We start from the raw sequence: 13,729 nt of genomic DNA, 5'->3' as shown, positions 1-13,729 counted from the left end.
TTTAGGATACCTATTCTTCCAATAATAGTACATAGAAACTTCTACGGTTTACCGAAAATAACCTATTTTAATACATTTTATTTTTTTTTGTTCTTCCATCCATCCATCCACCCGAGTTCTTTGGTAAAACATAATATTTTTGCGGGTAGCTACAATTTAGCAATACAACGTGTATTCTACCTCCTGCCAACACAAGGGACTAATTCTACATAGTGAACTCTTGACACTTACGTCCTTATTGTAAGTTAGGAAGGTAGGATTATAAATAAGACGGCATTTTTACTAAGCATAGCTACACATATTTCCGATAAATATACTTATGTAGTAATTTGTTTGGAATTCCTTAAAGAACTTTTCATCCCCATATTTTCAAGTAAATAGGTTGAAATTTGAAAAGCGCTGGAGCAAATGTTTTTTAGGGTTCCGTACCTAAAAAGGAAAAAATTGAACTCTTATAGGATCACTTTGCTATCCGTCCGTCCGTCTATCAAACCTCTAAGTTAAGGCAATCAAAAGCTACAGTCATAAAAAGGTGTTTCCAAACCATTGCCTTAACAGAAAAGTTATAGGGTACTTCCGGCTGTCCTAGAAACTTGGAATTTTGCATAAAGGTAGCTCTTATTGCACAATTAATAAGAAAAATTGAAAAACATAATTTTTATGTCTGACTGTCTATGTGAATACGCCATCTAAAATGACCCCATATTGAGTACATTTGCCTATGAGCTTAGAAGGTTCTACTAACACTGCATCATCCCTCTGCTAACATCCCCTCGCAGGTAAAATTTCAAAAACGCTTGAACAAATATCTATTTATTTCTTATAAGTAGCCCAATGCCAAGTTTCATAAAGAACCATCGATTTATCTTCGACAATGACGATCTTCCATATAAAGTTTCATTCCCTATTTTACCCCTCACAGGAAGAGTTTTAAAGACCTGCGAACAAATATGTATTTATCTCTTAGCACGTGCCCAAATGCCAAGTTTCATAAAGAACCGTCGAATTATCTTCGACAATGACGATCTTCCATATAAAGTTTCATCCCTGTTTCACCCCTCACAGGAAGAATTTTTAGAAACGCGCGTAAAAATATCTGTTTATCTCTTATCACGTACCCAAATGCCAAGTTTCATAAAGAACCATCGATTTATCTTCGACAATGACGATCTTCCATATAAACATTCATCCCCTATTTCACCCCCTCACACGAAAAATTTTAAAAAACGTGCGAACAAATATCTATTTATCTCTTTTCATGTGCCGGAATGGCAAGTTTAATAAAGATTCATCGATTTATCTTCGATAATGACGACCTTACACATAAACTTTCATCCCCTCACAGGTCGAATTTTCAAAAAAGCTCAAACAAATATAGACTTATTTCTTATTAAGTGCCTAAATGCCAAGTTTCATAGTTAAATCTTTGACAGCGACGAACTTCTACCATATAAACTTTCATCCCCTATTTTAACCCCTTAAAGCCTCTTTTTCGCGATAAAAGGTAGCCTATGTTCTTTTCCAAGGTCTATTCTATCTCTGTACCAAATTTCATCAAAATCGGTTCAGCGGTTTAGACGTGAAAGCGTAACAGACAGACAGACAGACAGACAGACAGAGTTACTTTCGCATTTATAATATTAGTATGGATAGTATGGATTACTATGCTGATTGAGCAATTCACTCCTAACCTTGGCACAACCTAAGCGGTGTATAAATAAATAATTACATTACTTAATTAATAGTCGGGAGTCCCACCCGTTAAAAGTAGCAAAGATATGATGGATGAACGAAAGACAAAGTATGAAGAATAAAAGTGCGAGAGAAATAAACGCGAGAACTGGAATTAATGATAACTAGATACATAAGAGCTTCGAGGCATGCCGAGGTATTAGGAAAGTATGACACAGAGTAAGTAAAAACCGGAAATTCGATGCGAAAACTGTGTCGAAAGACGCGGCTGCCGTTACTTCCGTCAAGACACATAGGTATATCTTCGCCGCACAGTCTATAAAAAACATACACGGCGCGTCTACCCCTTGAAGTCAACCATGCAAGTTGCTTTAAACGCACGAGAGTCCCATACAAAGTAAATAACTCACCTCTAACCCGCGGCACAGCGCCAACGGCCGTAGCCTCAGGTCCTCTTGTCGTCGACAAGACTCCAGCTTCATATGGCACAGTGTAGGGTAAAGTCGCAAGTCTGAGGCGCAAACGGGCGCAGAGGTCACAGCGGCGGCAGCGGCGGCCGCGCAATCAAACAAGCACGCACAGCGCGGCTGCCCATTTGAGTCCACTGCGCAAGTCGCTTCGTACGCGCATTGGACGCGCGCACACACCGCCGTGCCCGCGCCAGGCTCACTCGAGCTCTCAGTGTCGTCAGAGGAACGGATTTCGTTTGTGGTGTCGGTGAGTTTGCCTGTTCTGTTAGTACCTGGAACAATACATTTTTCGTAAATAGGGTGAAGTAAAAATAAGTATTTGGTAAAAAATATTTTGAATACAAGCTTTTTTACTGACTACTATTTGTCGACTTTAGTACTATTGACACCCAAACTACATTTGCATACCTACCAAATTTCAAGTTGATGCCATAAACCGTTGAAGAGTTCCGTCCTGCAGAGACGATCCTGGTCGGACTACCAGGATGTCACTAACAGATTATCGTATTGTCATGCAATTTACATAAGTATGCTAAATTTCAAGTCAATCCGACTACTGAAAGTTGCTTGAAATTAACTTGCAAGATTTGACTACAGAAAGACAGACTGACAACGGGACAGGTGAAACTTAATAAAAACTTGTAAAATATCTACTAATTCGTAAACCAAAACACTTTGTCAATGTCAGGGCTTGAAATGGCTACCAAAAAATCGGGTTTAAATTTCAAGCACTAAAAATTACCACCAATGTTCCGTGGGTGATGATATGAAGGCGACGAGTTCGCGCGGCACATCTGTTCCCTCTCACCACGCTCGTTCTAGAATATTCCTTTCATATTCCAGCCACTCACCAGCAGTAGCATTCTCATCCTGCGTGTCAGTGCACTCGCCGTAATACGCAACACGTAGAGGTGGTTCGCCGCGCATGCGTGCTTCGCAGGCGGCCCGCTGTAGAGCACACTCGTGGACAAACGTCGCGCGGGTGTTGGAACACACGGGTTCACGCGGCACGTCGGCGCACGGGGTCGAGCACGCGCAAGCGCCGCGCGCACACCACGTGCCTGCCGGGCACTCTACTCCGGCGCAAGATTCTGCAAACATTTTGGTAAACCTCAATATTCCCAGCGACTGTAGAACTCGGGGCTAGGGACTGGAGGAGCCAAACCCTCTTCGCATTCATACGGCGAGGGGAGCTAGCTCTCTTTCCCACTTGACTCAGCAAAAGGGTTCGTGTATAAGAAAATTTACCAGAAGCTGTGATCAAAAAAATTTGCTACCACCGACATGGTACTCCATGACGCAAAGCATAACTGAGCTCTAAACCAAGCATGAAGGAGGCTTATGTGCAACCGTGGACGTCCTAGATGATGATGATGATGATGAAGTTTGTATGTTAATCAAGGTTATAAACCATCTGTTTTCATCAAATCCGTTAAGTATTTATTTGCATGAAGAAGTAACAATAAACATCGAAACGTCAAACTTTCCATCCTAATAAACTTAATACTTACCACAGGAACCCATGTGTTTGGCGTGTAGACGAAGCTTCTCTCGGCAAGCTACGTCACGCAGCGAACAAACGCTGCTGTAGGTTTTATTATCGTTACCACACACTTCTTCAGTCTCCTGAAATCGTCAAATAATAAGACGTCAATACATACTTTTTTAGGGGGTTGAGCCACCCGGGGACCAAAGATCTTGTCTTTAGTTTACTTTACTTGTTTTTTATTTTAAATTTTATAGGAGATGGTGCGTGCAGTCGGTAAAATATCCATTATGACCAACTAGGAATGGAGAGCCCAAACAGTGCCTGACTCTTACGGCTCCCTGAAGCTTACTAAGGGGAGGACAGGGTTGGAGGGTTTCTTATCTACCCACAGAGCCAAGCTTCAACCATTTGGTGACAATCCGGGAGAGGAGCATGCATTTCTCCATTAGTCTCTGCGGGGTGCTTGGTTCAGTCTTTTTTCATTGATTCCCTTTGGTTTCTTCTTGACCGACTCTAGCTAGCCCTTTTCATTACAATTCTTCTCATTACATACCAGGGTGTCATAAGATGTAAATGTTAATTTTACTAACAGTTCCTTCCTCGCAGTGCTTAGGGCAAAACGCAGCTTGCTTCGGAAACGCCGTCACTCTCGCAGATCGCGTAGTACTCGCATTTCTTGTTTTCACAACCATCTGGAAACAGATTAATTTTAACTAGCGGTGTATCATTCCACGCTATTAGAATACGACGCCACGTAATAATATGTCATAGAATTTTTATTAGATACATCAAAGGCCACCCATGTAGAGTCAGTTGCAGAGGAATGATACCTACCCCCCTTTAACAGCGGTAACCACACCGGGCGGTACTTTTTCTCTGCAGCTGACTACACTTTAACAGTAAGACAAGAAGCAAAAAATACCAGTCAGGTTCTCTTAGCTTCATCGCTCCAGATGCTTACGGTAAATGGGCTATGAGAGACACAACCCTACAAGGCTACGATTTTTCCTCTTGAGGAATGGAACCACAGAATAAGGAGTAGTTCAGGCAGAAATCTAATTGCCTTCCCAAGCTGTCTGTCGCAGCCCATTGGATCCAAGGTCAACTGACTTTACGAAGTTTTTGTTGCCTTGGTATGCTTAATGGCATACGTAAATCAAGTGTTTTTATTTTATTCGTGTACGTAAAGGAAAACTGTCTAAAGTACTTACTCAAGTTTACTGTGACAAGGGTACAACTAGGCCGGCCCCTCTGTTCCATTGAGCACTCTGGCCACGTGCACAAGGCATCGTGAGACTTTAAAAAAATACTTTCGAAATGTTACACTGTAACCCTAGCTCCACACTGCTCGTAAAGTTCTCGACGAAGTACTCGGGAAAGTTGACCGAAGTACCGACCGAGTTGGACTAAGTAAGACAAAGTGCCTCTCCAACACTATCGTATCCTCCTAACCTCGGTCAATTTTGCGAGCAGTGTGGAGCTAGAGTAACATTGTTCTCCAAGTTCGCAATGCATATTGCGCGGGGGCTAGGGTAACTAGGCACCGCTTGGGCGTATAGTAAAAACTTAGCACTAAAAAGCTCACCAGAACCACAACCATCAAACACTTTGAAGACCAAAAAAGCCCGACTTACTGCACGGTCCGTCGTAAAGCACTTGCACGTCTCGCCTATGCCGGCACGCCTCCAGCTGCAGCTTGCAGCGGTTGCCGTAGGAGATGCCGTCGGAGCCGCAGACGGGCGCGAACTCGTTGGAGCAGCGCGGGCAGCGGCACACGCCGCGGCCGCCCGCCGCCACGCACTCGCCGCCGTGTGGGCACACGCGCCCGGCGCAGATGCCGTTAGAACCTATAATAAATCACTTGTAGTGGACAAGGGGCCATCCATAAATTACGTGACAAATTTAGGAGGGGGTCACAGGAACAAAATAATTGTGATTTCATAGCATTAGGTAGATGTGACAGGGGGGGGGCTAAAAAGGGCAGAATTGGTGTGATGTAATTTATGGATGACCCCCAATTGGCTACTGAATTATGAAGAAATCAGTAAAAGACCTGCGGGCCCTTGACTACCGAACTTTGCCGCGATTCATCTTTATAATTTTATGTATGAACTAGCATTAACCCGGGGCTTCGCACTCGTAAATCGTTAGATACAGCATTTGAATCGAAATTCCGGGATTTTATTAAATTCTCGTAGGAATGCCCTAAAATTACATCGTGGTTTTCATTGACGTTAAATTAAAACACCGAAGCCAAATTTCATGACTCTAAAAAGTAGCCTATGTGTTATTCCTGACGTCCACCCATCTACATACCAAATTTCATGACTTTAAGCCCAGAGGTTGTTATTTAGAGATTTAGAATCCCTATCCCGTGGGAATATCGGGATAAAAAGTAGCCTATGTGTTATTCCAGATGTCCAGCTATCTACATACCAAATTTCATAACTCTAAGCCCAGCAGTTATTAGTTCAAGATTTTATCCCTATTCCGTGGGAACAACGGGATAAAAAGTATCCTATGTTTTAATCCAGGTTATTGACTATCTTTTTGCCAAATTTCATCAAAATCCGTCCAGCCGTTTCAGAGTGAAGAAGTAACAAACATACTCACAAACTCACTCACTCACTCACTCACAAACTTTCACATTTATAATATTAGTAGGAAGTAGGATTCCTAACAGAAAATTAGGTTAGGTTAGATTAAAACTGTGAACTCACAAAGAAACGAGCTGGTGACAGAAAAGTAGGTTAGGGTAGATTAGAACTGCGAAATTACTCACACTACGATGTTAGGCCAAACAAGATTACGCGAAACAAGTTTCGGTGTTATGATAATAATTAGGTACCTGGGCCAATCAATTTTTTTGCCGACACTAATCTGTCCGCGACATTTTTCAAACAATTGCAGTTTTATGTAAGTAAACATGTTTTTTCTGTAATTTAAGAGATTGTGTACATGAATACATGACATCCTACGTAAGTTAAACCGATTAAACCGAGAAATATCTTTTTGGAAGTACGATTTTTTGGTAGCGCCAGAGACAATTTTGGTAACGCAGGAGACGCCCAAAGGTCTATTTGCGAAACGATACCATGCGATACCAGATTATACCAAAAAAGGAAAGAATCCTAAGCCGATATTACCGCAGGGTCCGGCGTGCAACACGCGTAGTTCGCGACCAAGCAGGCAGGCGGCGCGGCGCAGTTCACATTCGCTGTCGTGGGTGCGCGCGTCCGATCCACACACGGGCCGCAACACAGGCTCGCAGGGCGGCGGGCAGGCGCACACGGCGACTCCGGCCCCCTCCACCCGGCATTCAGCGCCGTGCCGGCATTCGACCTCCGCGCAAGGGTTAATACCTGGTATCGAAGGAAAATTTAGACATATCACCGCCTCACAGAAGGATGGTAGGTACGTTTTAAGGGAAACTACGAAAAGTTAACGCGTTGTAGCGCAGAGGGAAACAATATAAGTATTGGTAAGGCCCGCGAAGCGGTTCAACCGCAGTAACCTGCTACCACAGAATTAGTACTAACGTACAGAATGGCCACGCTCCGCCCCCACCGGTTCGAGTTACCCCACCCCTCAAGCGCAGATTGCAGGAAAACCGCAGGAAAGCAGTCGGGTGCGCAACGCGATGTATGTCGGCCAAAGACTACAGTATATATATGTCGGCAGCACGCACGGCACTAAGTTCGGGAGCAATAATTCTGCGAAATGGTAAGGGTACTACTTCTTTTTATAAATAAATAATGATTTCTGAAATTATCGCGATTAATACATGAAATAACTACCTAACGAATAATTCATTTAAGTTTGTAGTCGTATATCTATTGTAATTGAAAATAATAATGCTGAAATACACAGACAGACACATTTTAAGTAGGTTTAAAAAAATAGGTAAGATTAACGATTACATATTTGCACATCTAAGCCATACCTACATATAAGTACCTTTAAATGTCATTGGTAGTAGATACTTATAGCAAAGTTTATAGTACAGTAGACGGTACGGAAGTAGAGCCTAAAATCATATTTCCCTCTCGTTCGTTTGAGACAAATGTGAACAAGAGAGTAATATAATTTTGGGTTCTACTTCGTGCCGTTTACTATACTAGGGTTTTGCGATAGTCAGCCCTGTGTATCTTACGCACACATTGACGCGTGTACAGACGTCGTCGTGCTTATGTAGATTCAAGAACGCGTATTTTGTACGTCGTGGCCGCCGTGTGCTGCTACGAAGACCTCCACACCACACACGACTATAACGGAGTGCCAAGGTAAATTGTTTTTTATTCATGGACACGATCGTCGATTTTGTAACGTAAAAGATACGGCAGCTAAAATGCTTCACATTTTCCCTAAGCATAAGTAGATTAAGTATAGCCACAGAATATATAATAGTACTGGCAATACAGAATGACCACCTCCGCCCCACCGGTTCGAGTTACCCACCCCTCAAGCGCAGATTGTAGGAAACCGTAGGAAAGCAGTCGGGCGCGCAACGCGAGTAATGTCGGCTGCACCGTCGCACGGCACTAAGTCGGGAGCAATAATTACATATTACATACGATTTTAACAATCGAATGTTCAGACAAATCTTTAAATAAATATTTTAGTGTAAGTAATTTTAATTAATAGGTCTCAAATGATTAACCAATAAACTTAATTTATTAAACATTTATTTGTATTTATTTCCTAAAAACCCGAAAATCAGTCATATTCTAATAATTTGTCGCTCGTACAAAGTCACATAATTTTCCGTGAAATCGCCGCGCTTGCAGGTATTGATCGGCTCGGTTGCCGTGAGTCGCGAGCAAGGCGCCAACTTTGTGTAGAGCGAGCGAAAATATTGAAGTGTTGCTACCGTGCTGGCTTCCATTTTCGAAATAATAAATCGCTTTCTAAATTATCGCGATTAATACGACACTGATAAGTATATATTGGGTGCCGATAAATTGTTCAGTTTGTAGTCTTATACTTTATGTAATGAAATTAATTGCCGTGTACTAGACATGACACTACTTTACAAGTACAATTTAAATAATAATAGAATTGATTACATTTTAGCAGAGCCATAACCAAGTACATACTATAGTATCTAGGGTTGCGATAGTCAGTGATTGTGTTTAACGTGACGCGTGATACAGATAGTAAGATTCCAAAGACGTATTTATAGTATGCGTGTGCACTGTGTGTATAGCTACAAGTACTGATACTAGCAGAGAAAAGTACCTATTATCGTGATGTGACTCATATAGTGACTATATGCATTGCAAATATGTATACTTATATAATATTTTTATATTCTCGACCTTCGATCAATCAGTTATACTTATTGTTGGTCGAAGTTCTCGACGGCCAATTTTTAACACCCGTTTTCTCTTCTTAGTCATTTATTATAGGTATAGATAGATAGAGTTCTGTCAACAAGAGGATGTTCACCTAAATTTTCTCAATACTATAATAGATTTAAAAAAATCTTTGACAATAAATTAATCCTACATACCAGTGCTGCACTGTCCTTTGAATATGATCCTTAGTTGTTTCCTGGCACGGCAGGACTCTCGGTGCATTTGGCACTCGTTGGAGTAAGTCTTGCCGTCGGAAGCGCAAACTGGCGAGAACTCGAGCGGGCACGGCTCAGCGCAGCGGCAAGACGGGGCGCGGTGATCGTCTAACTGGCACAGCTCGGGGTCTGGGCAGGTCACGCCAGCACACGGGTCTGTGGACAAGTTATCTATTAGAAATGGGCGAAGCATGATCCTTGTCATGTGGTAGCATATGGCATGAAAACGAAGCTCAACTACGCCCCTCTGCCGCCAAGGGCATCGCCAAGGAGGGAGGGGTAAAAGCTACCAGCAACCCCTATAGAAAAAAGTAGGTTATAACCTTGTTTTTTGTCGTTGAAGTTTTCAATTGATTCATAAGCTCTCAACTGTTTTCTAGTACACTTCTACTAGCAACCCGCTTCCCAAACCCTTGATCTGCTGTTTGTTGGCTACCGCAGCGCCCTCGTCTACGCAGGTATAGAAAACCAATAAACCAAATAAATCATCAGCAATCGATGGGCAAGGTCTGACTGAAGCGTATTTCAATTTAAGTGAGATAAGTATCTTAACAGTTTACTCACCGCATTTACCATAATACTTGAAGGTAATATTAGTATTGGTCTCGCAGGCGGCCCTGCGCATCTCACACTCGCCGGGATAGTCGCGAGCGTCGCTGGCGCAGAGTGGCCGGGAGCCCTCGTGGTCGCCGTAGCTCGGGCACGACGATGGACACTCGCAGTTGTAGGATTGGGCGTCAGCCGTCGGGCGACATTGCGCGCCGGGGCCACAAGTGACGCCGATGCAGGGGTCCACTACGTCTGGTCATGCATCAGTAAAGTTTATTATAAACTAGCGACCCACCCCGGCTTCGCACGGGCAAAATAAATAAACCGGCCAAGTGCGAGTCGGACTTCCGCACAAGGTTTCCGTATTATATATAATACAACATTAGACGTTAGCAAAAATCGACAAAAAAACACGTTTGCCGTACGGGAGCCCCCCTTAAATATTTATTCTATTTTAATTTAGGTAATTATTTATTTTTAAAGTGAATGAAAATACAAAATAAAATTCTGTGAATAATTCAATGTATAATAAAATTAATATCAAAAAATCAATGATGTATTTCTGTTGCCGCTTTATCAACAAATACAAAAACAGAATAAAATCAATAAAATATTAAAATGCTCATGCATTAAAGTCCTTGACCGTACCACTACAACCCGTATGTACCTGCTTACATAACGCTCGTGAACCATTAGTACGGTAAAAGCTAAGGGGCTCTTTCACCATCCATTGATTAGTGTTAACTGACGGTTAAATGTGATGCCGTCTCCGTCTATTCGAACAAAACAAATAAGTAGAGACGACATCACATTTTACCGTCAGTTAACACTAATCAATGGATGGTGAAACAGCCCCTAAATATAACCAACCGCTCGGAAACAGATAGCATCCGCTAGCAGCTGCCACTAGCAAAGAAAGCAGCGTCGCCCGCGCAGTCACCATCCTCCGACCGTGGCGCCACCGGACCGCTCTGCCACCATCACGCATGGTCGTCGCGCATTTCTTAGGTACTCTGAAAATTTATGAGACAGTGGAAAAAGGAATTTAAGCTTCGAAAGCCATCTTAAATCACTAAACTAGAGCATAAACTACAGTCACCTGCAGCGGAGCGTGCAAAAATATCTGACACGTCCTACCGGCCCCGGAAATAGAGTCGTATCCAGCAGGGCTACAAAGAAACTCGAAGTTCGTGTCGTGCGGTCCCTCTGGCTATTAATACGAGAGCGAGAGGGACGGTACAATACGAACTTTGAGTTTCGAGTTTCGTAGTAGCCCTACAGACATTTTTATGCACACTTTGTTGTTTCATATATAGGTGCTGGTGACTATACCAAGGTAGGTATCATACTGCGCAGTCTACGTATACCGTATTAGGTACTAAGTTTAAAGCATTTACGTTTAATATTCAAGATTATCGATATCTTGAAACTGAATGGAGGTAAATTTTCGCGATGAATTACATAGTTGACCGGCCAGCAGGAGTCAGATTCACACACTGAGGGTTCCGTAGGTAAGTAATAGCTATGTACAAATTAGTGGTAGGTATATTCAAATATACCTAGGTGAAGATTGGGTTTTTGGAATCTTATTGTATTTTTTATTTCAATTCCAAATTTTTACTTTTACGGTCATCCCGTAAAACCTAAATTGAAAATACAAACTGAAATATAGATGCACAGAAAAACCAGAAAAATAAGACCAGCACTGGGAATCGAACCCAGGTCCTCGATATTCCTATACCTAGGTGCGCTATAAACGACCGCATCAATAATAAAAATAAAAATCCCTCAGATAAAGATCCTTTTATAATTACCTATCTACCTACCTATTTACCTAGCTGCACTAAATAATACAATGTTATAAATTTCGGCTGTCTATCTATTACGGTTCTTGCGATACAACCCTATGATAAACAGACGGACAGACTGACGGACGGACATTATACCTACCTAGTAGTAATAATACTCAGACTCCGTCTGTCGTCACCCTTCGGCTTCGGAACCCTAAAAATAAACTATTAGATAGATAAAGGAGTCGCCCACTCACTATTTAATTAAAAAAAGAAACGATTATGTTGCTTTTAAAATTTCTAAGGCCGATAAAGGGACTAAAGTAACTATCTAGTATTGCCGTTTTGGAGAATAATCGATTCATCAGCTGAAAACAATGCCTAATAATAGGTAAGTACCTTACATTAAGTTTTCATCAAAAAAAGCAGGTCACGGATACCTATTATATGTACTTACCTACCCAATGCATTCTAAATTAATCTGATATTAAAATAGACATGTTCAAACTGATCGATATGGCTGTGTTTTTGTTAGTAATGTATGTATCAATTTAATTAACAATTGAAATAGGTAGGTATCAAATAAACTAAGACTTGCTTGATCCAGCGTACAAAATTCAGTATCTAACATAACAAAGACGACACTTTGAAACTATGCACGACTAATCTAATAAACAATATAAATATTAAATCTCACCTAAGCTATCCAGAGTAAGAAGCGTGGCGATGTTTCGGCTTAAAATCCAAAGAGTGACTGGGGCTCCTAGAATGAATGAAATCCGGGCATGCGCAGCAGGAAACTTCCTTCGTAGCATTAAGTTTCCACTCAAAACTGGATATTTTTCGACTGCAATAAATAAAAAAAGGTATATGCAAGGATTTTTTCGTAACGGCTACGGAACCCTATCCTGGACGTATCCGACACGCTCTTGGTCGGTATTTTCATTTGTGAACCGATTCGAATGAAAGACATTCATTACATTAAGTAAGTATCCAAGAAAGCCACAACACACCAGGGAAAACTGCATCCAATTCGGTTAAGCCGTTCCTGAGATTAGCGTGAATAAACACACAAACAGAAAAAAAACCGGCCAAGAGCGTGTTAGACACGCCCAAGGTAGGGTTCTGTAGCCAGTAGAAAAAAATCGAGTAGGTAATATTTTTCTAAGGATTTCGTATTGTTTGTACCTTAGGCTGCTAGTACCCACACTAATCATTTTCAAGCAATCTTAGCCGTTATAATTTTCCTTGTCAATTTGATATACTTAATACCTACCATTCTGTTTTTTTTCAAAATTTTCTACTTAACAGTTTAGATCGCTCGATTTTGATGAAAATGTGCACTTGGAAGTTTAATTTATCAAACAGATCACTGAATCGAAAAATCGTCTTGGAAACCCCCAAGGGTCTAAATGACCTATCCAAAGATACTACACAGTATAGGGTTAGCCGAGAAAAAATAAAACCGGCCAAGAGCGTGTCGGACACGCCCAAGATAGGGTTCCGTAGCCATTACGAAAAAATCAAGTTTATGCGGCGATGTTTTATGAACCTTAACAGAGCCTTAACAGTGAACAGTGATCCCAAAATCCTATATTGCTCTCGTGTCTAACATTTTTTAATGCGCAAGTGGTCTCCACCTGCACAAACCTGCGAAGCAATTCAATGGTGCATGTGAAGTTCCCAATCCGCACTGGGCCCGCATGGGAACTACGGCCCAAGCCCTCTTGTTCGGAGAGGAGGCCTGTGCCCAGCAGTGGGACGTGTATAGGCTGGGATGATGAAGTGGTCTCCACGTGGTTTTTGGAATTTTACTATCAAGTTGCAAAAACTACAATCACCGTACAACGTGCCTCTCAAAGAGAGTTTAACTTTACACTGGCGAAATTGTCCTATTAATTAGGACAGAAAATCCATATTTTAAAAGAGAAGAAGAAGATCTGTATTGTATCTACTGGACACTTTTTCATGGTTTTAAATTTTAGTATATATTTCTTAATAATCGGATTATATTTAAAAAAATGTGTTTTTTTTTGTAAACAGGTAGGTATATGTGGTTTTATTCTTATGTTACACTTAAATTATGTTCTCGCTGCTGAGGTGAAAAATTGTATGTCACACGAGACCAGTTTTTTTGCATCTCGTGTATTTGAATCCCTTGCTGCTC

General features: G+C 41.6%; 2 protein-coding genes across 2 annotated transcripts in view; both read right to left on the bottom strand.

The window, feature by feature from the left end:
* Positions 1-13,454, bottom strand: part of LOC141441195 (agrin-like) — a 22,779-nt gene extending 9,325 nt beyond the window's left edge. Inside the window, 12 exon segments of the mRNA XM_074105870.1 lie at positions 2,103-2,434; positions 3,014-3,253; positions 3,674-3,788; positions 4,242-4,268; positions 4,270-4,343; positions 5,286-5,498; positions 6,798-7,013; positions 9,164-9,379; positions 9,788-10,024; positions 10,643-10,785; positions 12,260-12,409; positions 13,213-13,454. Of these exon segments, the coding sequence (XP_073961971.1) occupies positions 2,103-2,434; positions 3,014-3,253; positions 3,674-3,788; positions 4,242-4,268; positions 4,270-4,343; positions 5,286-5,498; positions 6,798-7,013; positions 9,164-9,379; positions 9,788-10,024; positions 10,643-10,760 (1,788 nt within the window). The 5' untranslated portion in view covers positions 10,761-10,785; positions 12,260-12,409; positions 13,213-13,454.
* Positions 1-13,729, bottom strand: part of LOC141441363 (beta-1,4-N-acetylgalactosaminyltransferase bre-4-like) — a 317,885-nt gene that overhangs the window by 198,561 nt on the left and 105,595 nt on the right. The gene's annotated exons all lie outside the window — the stretch shown is intronic.

This window comes from Choristoneura fumiferana, chromosome 23 (genome assembly GCF_025370935.1).
Source record: "Choristoneura fumiferana chromosome 23, NRCan_CFum_1, whole genome shotgun sequence".
NCBI classification, from domain to species: Eukaryota; Metazoa; Arthropoda; class Insecta; order Lepidoptera; family Tortricidae; genus Choristoneura; species Choristoneura fumiferana.
The sequence above is the reverse complement of the archived record's forward strand: the minus strand, read 5'-3'. Positions and strand labels throughout refer to the sequence as shown.